Genomic DNA, 12,130 nt, shown 5'->3' on the forward strand with positions numbered 1-12,130 from the left:
CTATCATTCGCACACACACCACTTTCATACTAGGCAATGTGGGTGAAGTGTCTTGCATAAGGACACAACGACAAAACTTGGTCCGAGCGGGACGGGTTGGGGGACCAACACTCTAACCACTGAGCCACTGTCGCCCAAGTGTATCTTTATTTATTGCCTCAAAGGACATACCTACACGTTATTTTATTATTATTGATTATTGATTATAGTTATTACTGTAAAAAACAAAAAACAAAACAAAAACAACAACAACAAAGCAGGAGTACCGGGAATGAGAGAAAATGTGCCTACAGTCCCAAAAGGAGCTGACCCATGTTATGGCATTCTTTAGCATAAATCTTTATTTGTATTATTATGGATCATTTTGACCTAACCTTCATAATACTATCTGTTATGTTGTTATGTCTTTTGTGTCTGGCGTCAAAGCCGCTTCGATTAGACCAAACTGGCAAGATTGTTTTGGTGGTATAAATACTCTGTATTGTTTACATTTGTCAGCTGAGGGCGAGACGACACCGTTAGGGACACAGCTCTTTGACAATTGTGCACAGTTGATTCAATAAACCAGACCTTTGATTCAAGACAACTTCTCTGTTTATTTTCATATCTTTAAGACTTTTTGACCATTAGAAATTCCACAACACCCAAAAAAACTATCCACATTAAAGTTGTGGTACTTAGAAAGTCAAATATTATCTTAGGTGGTAGACTATTTGTTGTAAAAAATAAAAAAAAAGGATATTGCTGGTATTTATTGTGCACCTTCAGGGCAGAATACCTCACCTGCTTCTTAATCATTGATACTGGAACATTAAATATCAGATCACATGACTGTATAAGTCTCAGGACTAGCAGCACCAGAAAGCGGGAAAGAGGACTTTTAGCTGTTTTGCTTCACAAAAATGGAAGATACTTCAAAGAAAAGCAAAACTGGACACGTTGGTGCCACAATCGCAATTTAATAATCTGATAACTAACTTTTATACACACATCTGCACCTGTTTTTTGCTGTTTTATATGGTCTTGTTTGCTTTATTCGGCTTGTAATGTATTTTTTATTTTAACAGGGCACCCATGAAAAAGAGAGCCCGGGTGCTCTTATTGGGTTCCCCTGTATAAATAAAGATAAATAAATAAATAAATAAGAAATAAATAAATAAAAAGATGAGTAACTTAAAGTACCCGGAGCAATAATATTAAATGAACAGCAAATATACATTTTAAATGTAATTGAAGGCACATTGCACTATCCGTAGCAATAAATGTATCTAAATAAATACATAAATAGATAAACATTAATAATACTAATGCAATAATTAAATAGCTGCACCTCTTACAGTTTAAGAGAATTACAGGAAAAAAATAGAGGCAGGAACGCTAGTAAATAGTCTGAGCTTATTATGTTCACTGTTCAGTAATACAAATAAATAAAATACATCAGCCAAAATTAAGTCAGTCAATCAGTTAAGCAAGAAATTAAGATTTTGGTTTTGCATTTGGCTGGTCTACCTTCACGGTTCGCAGCGCCCCTTGCGGTGAAACTATGGGAATTACATTTCTGGATTATATCACATTTGAGGGGCAAGATGACACACATTTAAAATTTTATTTGAAGAAAGAGTACTTCCTAGAATTGTCAAAACGAGGCAAGCTGTATTTATTTTAGCAATTTTCTAAAGTTGTACAATAGCGCCATCTCTTGGGCTTTTTCTCCATCACCATTAAAGCCTTTTGTTTGTAGAGTCACGCTGCATAGATGCACTGTTCAGGCCCCTAAAAAAGAACTAGACAAAATATGATTCAGGCACAGTTCACACGTAGTGTAGCTAATTCAATAGACCTAGTTAACAAACTGGAACCGTAAACAATGTTGTCAGTTCAGTGTAGTTAGCCAAAAGGCGAGTGATTTACGCGCAAACCAAAGGCCATTGACGCGCGAGTAGAAGTTCTGCAGCGCGAATGAAGTGAACTGAGCGCCGCAATCATATGTTCAAATACAATAACCTTTACTGCTTTAATATGGTTTTATATGAAGCTTCAGCTGTAAAGAAGTAAAGAAACTATCAATAAACTACATCTATGAACTGATTGAACGGAGACGAATTTGCGCGTCCACAAGTCTTTAAATGAGAGTATATGTTGTATGATATATTCTCTGACGCTCCAACCGCCAACACACACGAGTTAATCAGTTGAATAAAGTTACTAGCAGTTCGCTGGCAGTGATCCCACAGATCAGGATAACTATCATGAGCATCAATGTGAGTGATCGCCGTACAACTAGCGCCCTCTTTGGCAGAATGTCTCCCACTGTGGTGGTAAACTTCTGATTCTGGGAAGGCTCCTCCTCTGTCTCCTCTGCACTCTCAGTGCCCACCCCCATATGGATCAAATTTGGGCCTGTGGTTAAAAAAATAGAATAAATATTACTAAAACATTCATAAATTAAGTGGACAAAGGCTTGGTACCTTCTGTGTTCCATTGTTCTTTTTTGATCTGGATGCCAGATCTTTCAAATGCCTGCACAAAGAAATGCAACCCTGGTTTTATTTTAAAACACTTTGTAGGGTTTTCCCTAAATTAAGGATATATGGCCTGCACTTTTACTGGTGAAAAAGGAACTAATGAAAAAAGGAACTACAATCACAATATGGGCTGCAAGTGCACAATGACAACAGACTCAAGATCTCTGTATAAATATGCCTCAAGTGAAATGCCCGAATTCATTCACTGAGCTAGAGGCTGCTCTACCTGGCATGGATTATTGATTGGCTTCTGGGGTTTAGATGAGAATTCAAATAAAAGCCTAAGAGCCCTTTAAGGTTTTAGTTTTTTTTTTTCAACTGGTTTAAGTCTGGATCTGGTCTACCTCATATCTGGGGACACAGATAGGTCATGTCTTTGAATTTAAACAGTAGTTTGATTTCCATGGATGTATGTATTACTGAAGGAATTTACATAAAATAACAAAATGAAACATGCAAACCTCTTTAGCAGCTTTTGTCCAATTAAGTTTGTATAAAATTGTGCAGAAAACAGTGCACTGTAGGCAGACACAGATGGTCATTCCGGTCCACAGCCCTGTTTGCAAAATGAAACAATAAAAATGTAGACACATCCTAATGAATTAGAAAAGCTCAAAGTTAAAGCTGAGTGAATACTGCACAGTGCAGCAATGACGCATTTTGCATTAGGATTGATCTTACCCATAATGCCCATCTTGGCTGCGAACATTAAAGACACACCAATGGGAAAGCCAATCAAATACAAGGCCACCAGATTACACAGAGCACCAATCAGCTGCTTCCCTGCCCCTCTCAGTATGCCAGCAGCCACACCCTGGAGACAAGAAAATGAATGTACACCTTAAACAAAAAATAATAAAATAAAATAAATAAAATAAAAATGTCCTATTTAAACAAACTTTATTGATGTATAAAGGAAATTACTTGAACACAGCGGCTCTAGAATAATGTAATGTATATCTTATATATACAATATAAGAATTGCTGGGTTTCAGATGGCGTCATAACATTCTTTAGGTCTATAATATTTCACGGAGATGGGGGGCATGTAAACTTACTGTTACATGCAGATTTTGGTTGTTTTTAAGGACCTAGTGACTACTAAAAATTATATTAAAACACAATGCGAACAATAGAAAAAACACGTGCCCCCATCTGAAATGATCACATCATCACACAGCGAACAATGAGAATAAAACTGTAACTAGCAAAAAAAAATGGACAAATATTCAAAGATTCTTACCGCTATAGCATCCCCAATGTGCATGAAAACAAATAAAACCATGACTTCGGATACCCTCTGAATAATGTCGCTAAGTAAAAAAACAAAAATATCCAGAAAGTGAATATGATATGATAAAACATAACATATACAGTTGACTGTAAGTACTCACTGCTCTGTGGTAAATATGTATCCAATGACACAACGGGCAAGGCTGAGACTACCTCCAACGAAACAGGCACATATAACTGTATAGCAGAAAAAAATAATACAATATAAACCAACTTTTCACCTGTGCCGCATGTATTTAGTGAATACATATGGTAGTTCTCACATGCACAGATGATAGGGACCTTGCAGGACAACTTGGCTTGTTCCACGTTTCCTGCGCCGAGAGCATTTCCAACTCGTACACTCGCTGCTACAGAGAAACCAAGAGGGACCTGACAGGAAAAAATGTTTTGTGTTTATACATAATGTTTGCAATATCTTAAAAATACATTTGTTTTGAAAAGACACACCATGTAAGCCACTATGATAAGTTGGTATACAATGGAATGTGCCCCAAGTTCATTCTCGCTAATGATCCCGGCTAGAAATCCTCCGGCCTCAAAAATCCACCAGGACAAACAGATCATGAGCATGCTGGGGATGGCCAAACGAATAAACAGACCCCACTCTTGAAGACAGTCCATGGACCAGCCTGTGGAGTGAAAAAGAGGTAGTATGAAGAATGAAGAATATATTATTATAATTACTGAAAACAGGGTTGTCAAAAATATCCCAGATACAAAAACTAAATCCAGACTAAGTTATTGCAAACTATTTTGTGTTGAAAATACATTGTATTGTCTAAAGTAAAAATTGTCATTATTTTCCTTATTAACAAAATCAAGTATTGTGTATTTTAATATTGTGGCAGTACATACAAAATACAACTGACCTCCCCATGTAGCTTTGTGCAGTCCCTTCCATATAATGTAAGCAAACAGCAGCAGAGCCAGAATGTACTGTGAGATAGCATTAGCAACCGCAGATCCACTTCAGCAATTTCAAAAACAACATAAAGAAACATATTGAAAAAAGATTAATTATGGATTTTAAACCATGTCTCTAATTCATAGGGCCAATACTATAGATAGACTTGAGCTGAAAGAAAGGCAGGCTATATGACCCAGCTCTCCGCTCTCATAAGGCTGTGCAATCAAGCTTTAATTGAGATGGAGTTTCAGTTATTTCTAATTGTCAATGATAAAGGTGTTTTCTTTCAGTAATGGCTTGTGGAAGAGGAAAATTGACTATTTTTGTGTTACAAAGGCACTGACTGAAAGTGTATTTTGTTTATGTTCAGGGAAGCAATTTAGCATTTAATGTAATTGTGTTAATGCAAAAATAATAATAATAATAAAAATCCAATTCTTCTTTTGTCAAATTGCCCAGCTCTACCATTAGGGCCTTATAGACGAACAAATTCACCTATTAGTAGACCAATAAACAAGAGTACCAACAAGGAAGACTTTGCACTTACAAATGTGTTGTCAGTTTGTTGTTAATGTCACTTTGATGTAATTTAGTAAAGTGATAAAATATTGTTTTTGTGTTCTGAATACTCACGCTACACCCAGCTCCAGAAGATGAAGGAAGATATAGTTGATGATGATATTGAATATGTTTCCAATTGCCCCAGTTACGACCTGCGGCCACATTATTCCCTGTAAACCACAATTTTAATGGGTTTCAACTTCCTGTTAATTATTATTATTATATCCATTTGAGTACTTTTCACTATACAGGCATTTTTTTGGATTGTGAGATGCTTTAGGAACAGTGATTTTTTTTTAACACTCTAAAACCCATGGATAGATTGCAGATGTTTTGGTCGTCTTTATGGTTATTGACATCTTTGACATGTTTTCAGTCATGACCTCTTTTGCAGACGCTATCCTTGCTTGCTCCTGCTGCTTCTTTCTTTACATAGCTGTTTAATCATTTTAGCTCTTCCAGTGCTACAAAAGCTGTCTAGTTATGATTTCTTTATGCAACTTAGTTAATGTTTAAACTATTTTAACATTTTTACAAGTTATCTGACGAGCCAGCCACTTCACTGAACGCTACCAGTGACTTCCAGTGGCCAGGACCGGCCCAGCCTATGAGCAGACTAAACAGCTGCTTAGGGCCCCATGGCCACCAGAGGGCCCCCAAGAGCCCATACATTTATATTGAAAATAATCATTGGGAAGTGTTTTTCTGAAAACTAAATGGCGCTCGGGTGTTTATACTAGTCTAAATATCCAAATAAACCGATTAGGCATGTTTTATTTCCAGTAGGTAAATATGTGCCGCCTATTTTTTTTTTAATCAGGCAGTGGTGTGGACAGCTACAATTTACACCGGTGTGAAGGACCCCTCGCCTCCAGGTGCCTCTGGGTGCACTGAGGCAGCAGAGGGACATTTGAACGAGTGTTTTACAAAATAAAAGACGAAAAGTTAGTGAAGTTACGTTTATCTAAAGTACAGGACAATGTATGAAGAGCCCAGAGGAAGATTGTTTAGGAGAAAGAGGGGCTTATCAGAACGGACTCGAAATATGTCCCACTTTACACCATTGGACCTGCAGACAAAACTGTTAGGCTGGACGTGTATAATTGTGCAGACAGGACACACCTCAGAGCGGCAGAGGACAGCAGGTGAGTCGGTTATTACACTGGCTGTTTTTTGGTTGAGGTTCATCCTTTGTGGTCTAAACTATGAATGATGTGAGTGTAGTTAAAGCGTCACTGCTCCTGTGTCAGATTAACAACGTTGATTATGGCAGAAACCTCTGTTACATCTGCTGGACCAAAGAACAACCTGTGAACACTCCTGAATGTGCTGTGAATGCTCATATAGGGACGCACCGATGCACGGCAAAACCGAGTACGAGTACTTCATTTTCAGTACTCGCCGATACTGAGTAAAAATGATGTCTGGAAACAGTATTTTTACATGGCTGTCAGTAATTAGATTTACCACTGTAATCAAACACTTTCATAAGCTTTTTGTAATATAGCCTACTTTTTCATCTTAGAATTCTTATCTTATCTACTGAATTTATTGCAGTTTGGTATAATTCCAATATAATTTGTTTATGTAAGCATCTGGCTTTAATATTTCCACTTCCTCTTTGCTGACGGAGCTCCGTGCTAACTGCTAACGCGCCACTGTTAGCTTAGCAGTGACTGTTGTGTTATTTTTTTACCACGGTCACACTTTGACTCTTATGGACATGCTCTACCTCTTTTAAAAGCTCTAAACCCGCTCCATTCAGTCGCTAAATGTGTTTGTCAATTATAATAAGTTACAATGCAGCACAAATAAAAAAAATCGCTAGCGCCACTTAGCAATATTAGCATGCTACTATTGTAAACACAAGCACTGCGCTGGTGTCCTCTGTGAACTATAAAAACCTTTAGAGTCCTAAATATTTGTATATTCCATGTGACAGTCACATGTTATTATAGCTGTGCTTAATGTGCAGAACAATGTGCATCTTTATGGTCACATCAACAAGAGGCAGCACAGTTACAGTGGTATTGGCAGCCCATTGACAAGTGCATCCCTACTCATTAATATGCGCATTTCGGTGAAATCGCAGCATCCAAATCCTGTCAATAAACATAAAAATGATGTGCTCTTAAAATCTTCTCTTATTTAATGTTCAGTCCTTCCAAATGATCATGATTATGTCCAGGCTGTTTCTCTTATGCTACTCTTAACTTGGATCACTACTTTGTACTTCTTGAGTGATATGATTTTGAAGTAAGTGTACTCTTGCGTAAGTACATCATTTGGCTACTCTATCCAATTCTGCATTTTATGACATAAATAATTGATAAATGTAAGCTCACTTTAGTCAACTGGAACACATTAAAATGCACCAGGATTTAAAAATTTCTCTAGCAGAAACCCCTTTCTTACATGATTTTGTACTGTTATACTTGTGGCTACTGTTGTAAGCCACTAGAATATTCAGTCTTTTAACAACTGGCTGTGATATTGTCTTAATGTTGTCAAATATGAATATGTGGCACTGAAGTGGCGCGGGCCCCAGAGGGCAAATTCATCTTAGGGCCCCTTAAAGGCTAGGGCCGGCCCTAGATGTGGTAAGCAACCCACTGTTCCTTTCAGAGAAGAGGATAAAAACTGCTATTTTCAACTTAAACCAGAGTGATACTGTGTCTTTTCCAAAACTTTGTAAAGACAAAAACCCAAGCCAACACAACAAGTGATAAAAGAAAATGCTAATATTGTTACATCACCCAAAATACAGCTTTTTTTTTTTTTACCACCATCACAAACTGATGGGAACATACAAACAGAAAATGGATTTTTGTCACAACATAAGAGCAATGACATTGGCAAAAGAGCACAGGCAAACAGGCGATTTGTACCAAATGTCAAGTTGGAGACAGTGCTATCAGAGAAGTGACAGAGGAATGCAAGCTTCCTCCTATCTCAGTTGGACTGGTTCTGAGATTACAAAACTCCTGCCAAATGAAGTAACACACACTGAGGAGTGGGTGCAGTTGACACCATAATGGAACAGACTGAAATCTTGAAAAGAGATTTCATTAAATTATTCGAGGAGTTTGATAAAGTGGAGGTTAAGACATTCATCAGTGGACCTCTTCCCAGCATAGACAGAAGGAAGATGAAGAAAATTACCCAGCTGTTTCAGCTGAACACATGGCTGTTCAACGATGTTGAATGTTCTGGACACCACTGCCCCGATGAAGCTTAAAATGGTTAAAGATAAGCAGAATGGAGGAATAATGACTCGGTCAGGGCAGTTAGAACTAATTTCCACACCCAACTGCAATGAGTTTGCAGTATTCTTTAATGACAAGGTTCAGGGCATTAAAAACTCCATCAATTTCACAACACAAATAACAACCCTGCAGCCACCTAGACACTTAAAGCTGACTAACTTTGCTCCTGTAACTACACAAAACTGTCTGCTTTTAAGTCTACTTCTGCACCTTTTTACCATCTAAAAATACTGCAAAAATCAAAGGTATACTGTCTAAACCAGACTTGGAGAAACTTATTAATTCACTTATCTCCATTAGGTTAGACTACTCTAACACTCACTGACCTCTCCAAAAGAGCAGTAAGACAGCTGCAATACATCCTTGAACTTGAACTAGGAAGTATGACCACATAAATCCTGTGCTCAGGTCTCTGCACTGGCTTCCTGTGGCTCAGAGAATAGACTTTAAAGCAACTCTGCTTGTGTACCAGTCTCACCATGGTTTAGGACCAAAGTACATCTCTGACATGTTGGTGCCATATGAACCATCTCACACTCTGAGGACTTCAGGGACCGGCCTCCTGCTGGTGCCCAGAGTCAGAAATAAACATGGGGAATCAACGTTTCAGTTTTACGCAGCTAAAACCTGAAACAGTCTTCCTGAAGATGTGAGACAGGCCTCTACTTTGACAATGTTTAAATCCAGGCTCAAAACAGTTCTGTTTAGCTGAGCATATGACTGAAAGGTTTTTATTCAGCATTCTTCTGTTTTAATGTTAGTTTTATGATAATTATTTATGTTTTGAATTGTTGTATAGTGATCTTAATGTCTTTCTTATTCTGTAAAGCACTTTGAATTAGTTTGTGTATGAATTTGATATATAAATAAACTTGCCTTACCTTTATTGCTTTATCATGTTTTGATCAGCACTGTGGGGCACTTTCATATTTTCTATGATTTTATGTCTGTATTGGTTATTTTGTGACTTGCACGTATGTATGGAAACCAACTCCAGCTGAAAACTCATTCTAACTGCAGGTATAAATAAAGTTACCAACCTATCTCTATCTATGAAAAACAACAGCGTCCAACATTTGTGGATTTGTTTTTCTGCTTAAGATTTTCTTTAACGTATGCCCCATATTGGCACCGGCTTTCCATATGAAACTTGAACATAATCAAATTCTAGAGGCCTGTCTATAGAATGTTCAATATGGGGGTAAATATGTGTTAGGTAATACCTGATTTTGAAGGTACTTCCCTTGCAGTTGGTACATAAATGCAGCCTGCCAAGATAAAAAACGGTACATTAATCAGCTATTAACCAAGCAAGTGAACACAAAAATAAGTGCTTCACATTCATTAAAGAACAACAATAAACTCACCGGTAGAGCAGGCATGAAGATCTCCACATACAACTGTGAAAGACTTTGCAATAGAAAGATATGAAAAACATTAATAATGTTCATTGAGCTCTTGTGGGTAATCATATGAGGTTTGTATGAATACTGGGCAGTAGTGGATGCCTGTGTAACTGATCCATGGTACCTTATTAAACCCTGCAGCACAGAAACTAAATTATACAAACTAATACAAAGATCAGGATAAACTCTAGCAAGGATCCTCGCTATGCAATTGGTCAGTAGGGAAGTTGTAAGATCTGTTTTGATATAAATAGTCAAATATAAATATTTTAATAATAGTATAGTAGTAAACCTTGCACTCTATAAACATGTTATTATGTGATATTTTCACTACAGTTTAGAAATACTTCTTCCACCTCTGACTTAGCAGGCACTGGGGTATCATGAGGAAGCTTGTTGTTATGTAATGTTCTTCAAACATGGGCTGACCTGGCAACCTCCGGACTCTGTTTGACAGCGAGCAGGAGGGGCTCAGTGTTGACCAGGACGGCCCAACATGGGAAACAGGCCAGTAACAAAATCAGAACTCCTCTCTGAAGTATCACTCCCACACGCTTCAGGTTACCGCTACCAAACGTCTGTGAAAAATATGTATTATAAGCTTAATTAAAGATGTAGTTTGTAATTTTTTAGGTGGAGAGTCTGATGCCTGCTGATGCCTAATGCCATGAGAATGTTATTACTTTGACATGGAAGTTACAGATCAGTGGAGCGGTGACTTCACGCACACTAAGATGGACCTGGAATAACATCTCAGGCAGGTGGTGGACACCAACCAGAAAGGCTACATAGTGCACCTAATACATGACTAATATTGTAATAGGAGAGTAGATTAACACTATACAGTGGCTAAGAAAACAAAACAAAAAGGAATATTTTATAAGATGAAATGAAAATAGCAATAGATTTTTAATGCCACTACTTCATTTTTATTACTGTAATGTACAACTTAAGACTCTCCTTCTGCACTTTCAGATGTGAGTTTTTTTGTAGATGTTTTTCATTATTTACATGTATTTCATAGCCTCACCTATTTAACAAGGTTTGAAAAATAGACGTATGCAACAGCAGGGCTCATAATTTTGTTAATTTACCTGGGATATAAGTGTGTCACAAGTTGCAGACAAACCAGTGCCAATGGAGACTCCACTGACGTTGACCACCTGGATTTAGACAAGAATTAGCCTAGGAACTCAGATAAGGGAAAAAGAGAAGTTAGAGAACAATATATCCTTACAGCAGCCGCTAGTGAGACAGCAGCAAGCTCAGTTTTTCCAAGATGACCACAGAACACCACGCTGATGATACTGATCAAGAAAACCATCATCTGTGAAATCACCTGCAAAAGAGGAATATGATTTAAAAATGGTATACAATTGTTATTACCTAACTGGATTGGCAAAAAAACTCTTCATATGAAAACTTTGTTTTCTCTAGATATATGTGGAAACAACATTGTCCAATCTGCACCTAAAAATGTATTATTACTATTTCATTTAAGGCGAGACGCTGCAGGTAAATTGAAAATCAGTTTAAAACGTCTGCAGTTTACTCACATAAATGTAAGAAAAGTGTATTATAAGGTTTTCATTATGTCATGTTTTCATGCATAAATAAGGTATTTCCAACATTTCGCATATTTGAGACAAATAAACCTTAGACTTAAAATGAAAGTTACAAAGTAGGCCAAAATGTCTGATATTGACATAGACAGCTGTCTTACCACAGGCCCCGCTAGTTTGAGGAGTTGTAGCGCCTCCTGGCGGTAGTTCAGGGGGGCACAGGAAGTGATCCTCTGTGAGCCACAACCGCAGTAGCCTTTCTGATCACCTGCGATGCATTCAGCTGCTCCTTCTGTATACCGGACATCTGATCTAGCCATACCGTGAAATAGAAATAGATACTGCCCAGTGAAGCGGACAAACTTAACACAGGAACTACCTTAAGAGCTCCGCGCGAAAACAACACTCGAAGAGGCTCGTGATTTGAGCCGATCGGACTGACGTAAGAAAGGGCAGAAGGAGGAAATGAAAGTTTTACATTACATTTGGACTCTTAACCTTATCCCGCCTCGTCCACTTGTACTGTCATTTTAATCCTGTATCTAATTGGCGTAATGAATTCGTTTTAGGCACCATTAATAGAGCCATGGCACCATGTCACTTCTGC

At 37.8% G+C, this 12,130-nt stretch overlaps 1 protein-coding gene across 1 annotated transcript; it reads right to left on the reverse strand.

Moving 5' to 3' along the window:
- Positions 1-713: 713 nt before the first annotated feature.
- On the reverse strand, positions 714-12,130 carry LOC117373135 (multidrug and toxin extrusion protein 1-like). Its single transcript, XM_055224768.1, has 16 exons — positions 11,685-12,130; positions 11,199-11,300; positions 11,056-11,124; positions 10,391-10,539; positions 9,923-9,965; positions 9,779-9,823; positions 5,362-5,459; positions 4,691-4,788; positions 4,269-4,450; positions 4,082-4,190; positions 3,920-3,995; positions 3,769-3,838; positions 3,207-3,339; positions 2,987-3,081; positions 2,469-2,520; positions 714-2,400 (listed from the first exon to the last, which is right to left on the reverse strand). Exons 1-16 carry the CDS (start codon positions 11,841-11,843, stop codon positions 2,189-2,191), a joined length of 1,692 nt encoding a protein of 563 aa, XP_055080743.1. The 5' UTR covers positions 11,844-12,130; the 3' UTR covers positions 714-2,188.

Source organism: Periophthalmus magnuspinnatus, chromosome 1 (assembly GCF_009829125.3).
Source record: "Periophthalmus magnuspinnatus isolate fPerMag1 chromosome 1, fPerMag1.2.pri, whole genome shotgun sequence".
Lineage (NCBI taxonomy): Eukaryota > Metazoa > Chordata > Actinopteri > Gobiiformes > Gobiidae > Periophthalmus > Periophthalmus magnuspinnatus.

Coding starts and splice junctions, on each gene's coding strand:
- LOC117373135 (XM_055224768.1), bottom strand. CDS start 11,843: ATGGCTAGATCAGATGTCCGGTATACAGAAGGAGCAGCTGAATGCATC. Junction 3,340..3,768: donor ACATTGGGGATGCTATAGCG/GTAAGAATCTTT, acceptor TCTTGTCTCCAG/GGTGTGGCTGCTGGCATACT. Junction 2,521..2,986: donor GGACAAAAGCTGCTAAAGAG/GTTTGCATGTTT, acceptor TTCTTTGTGCAG/GCATTTGAAAGATCTGGCAT.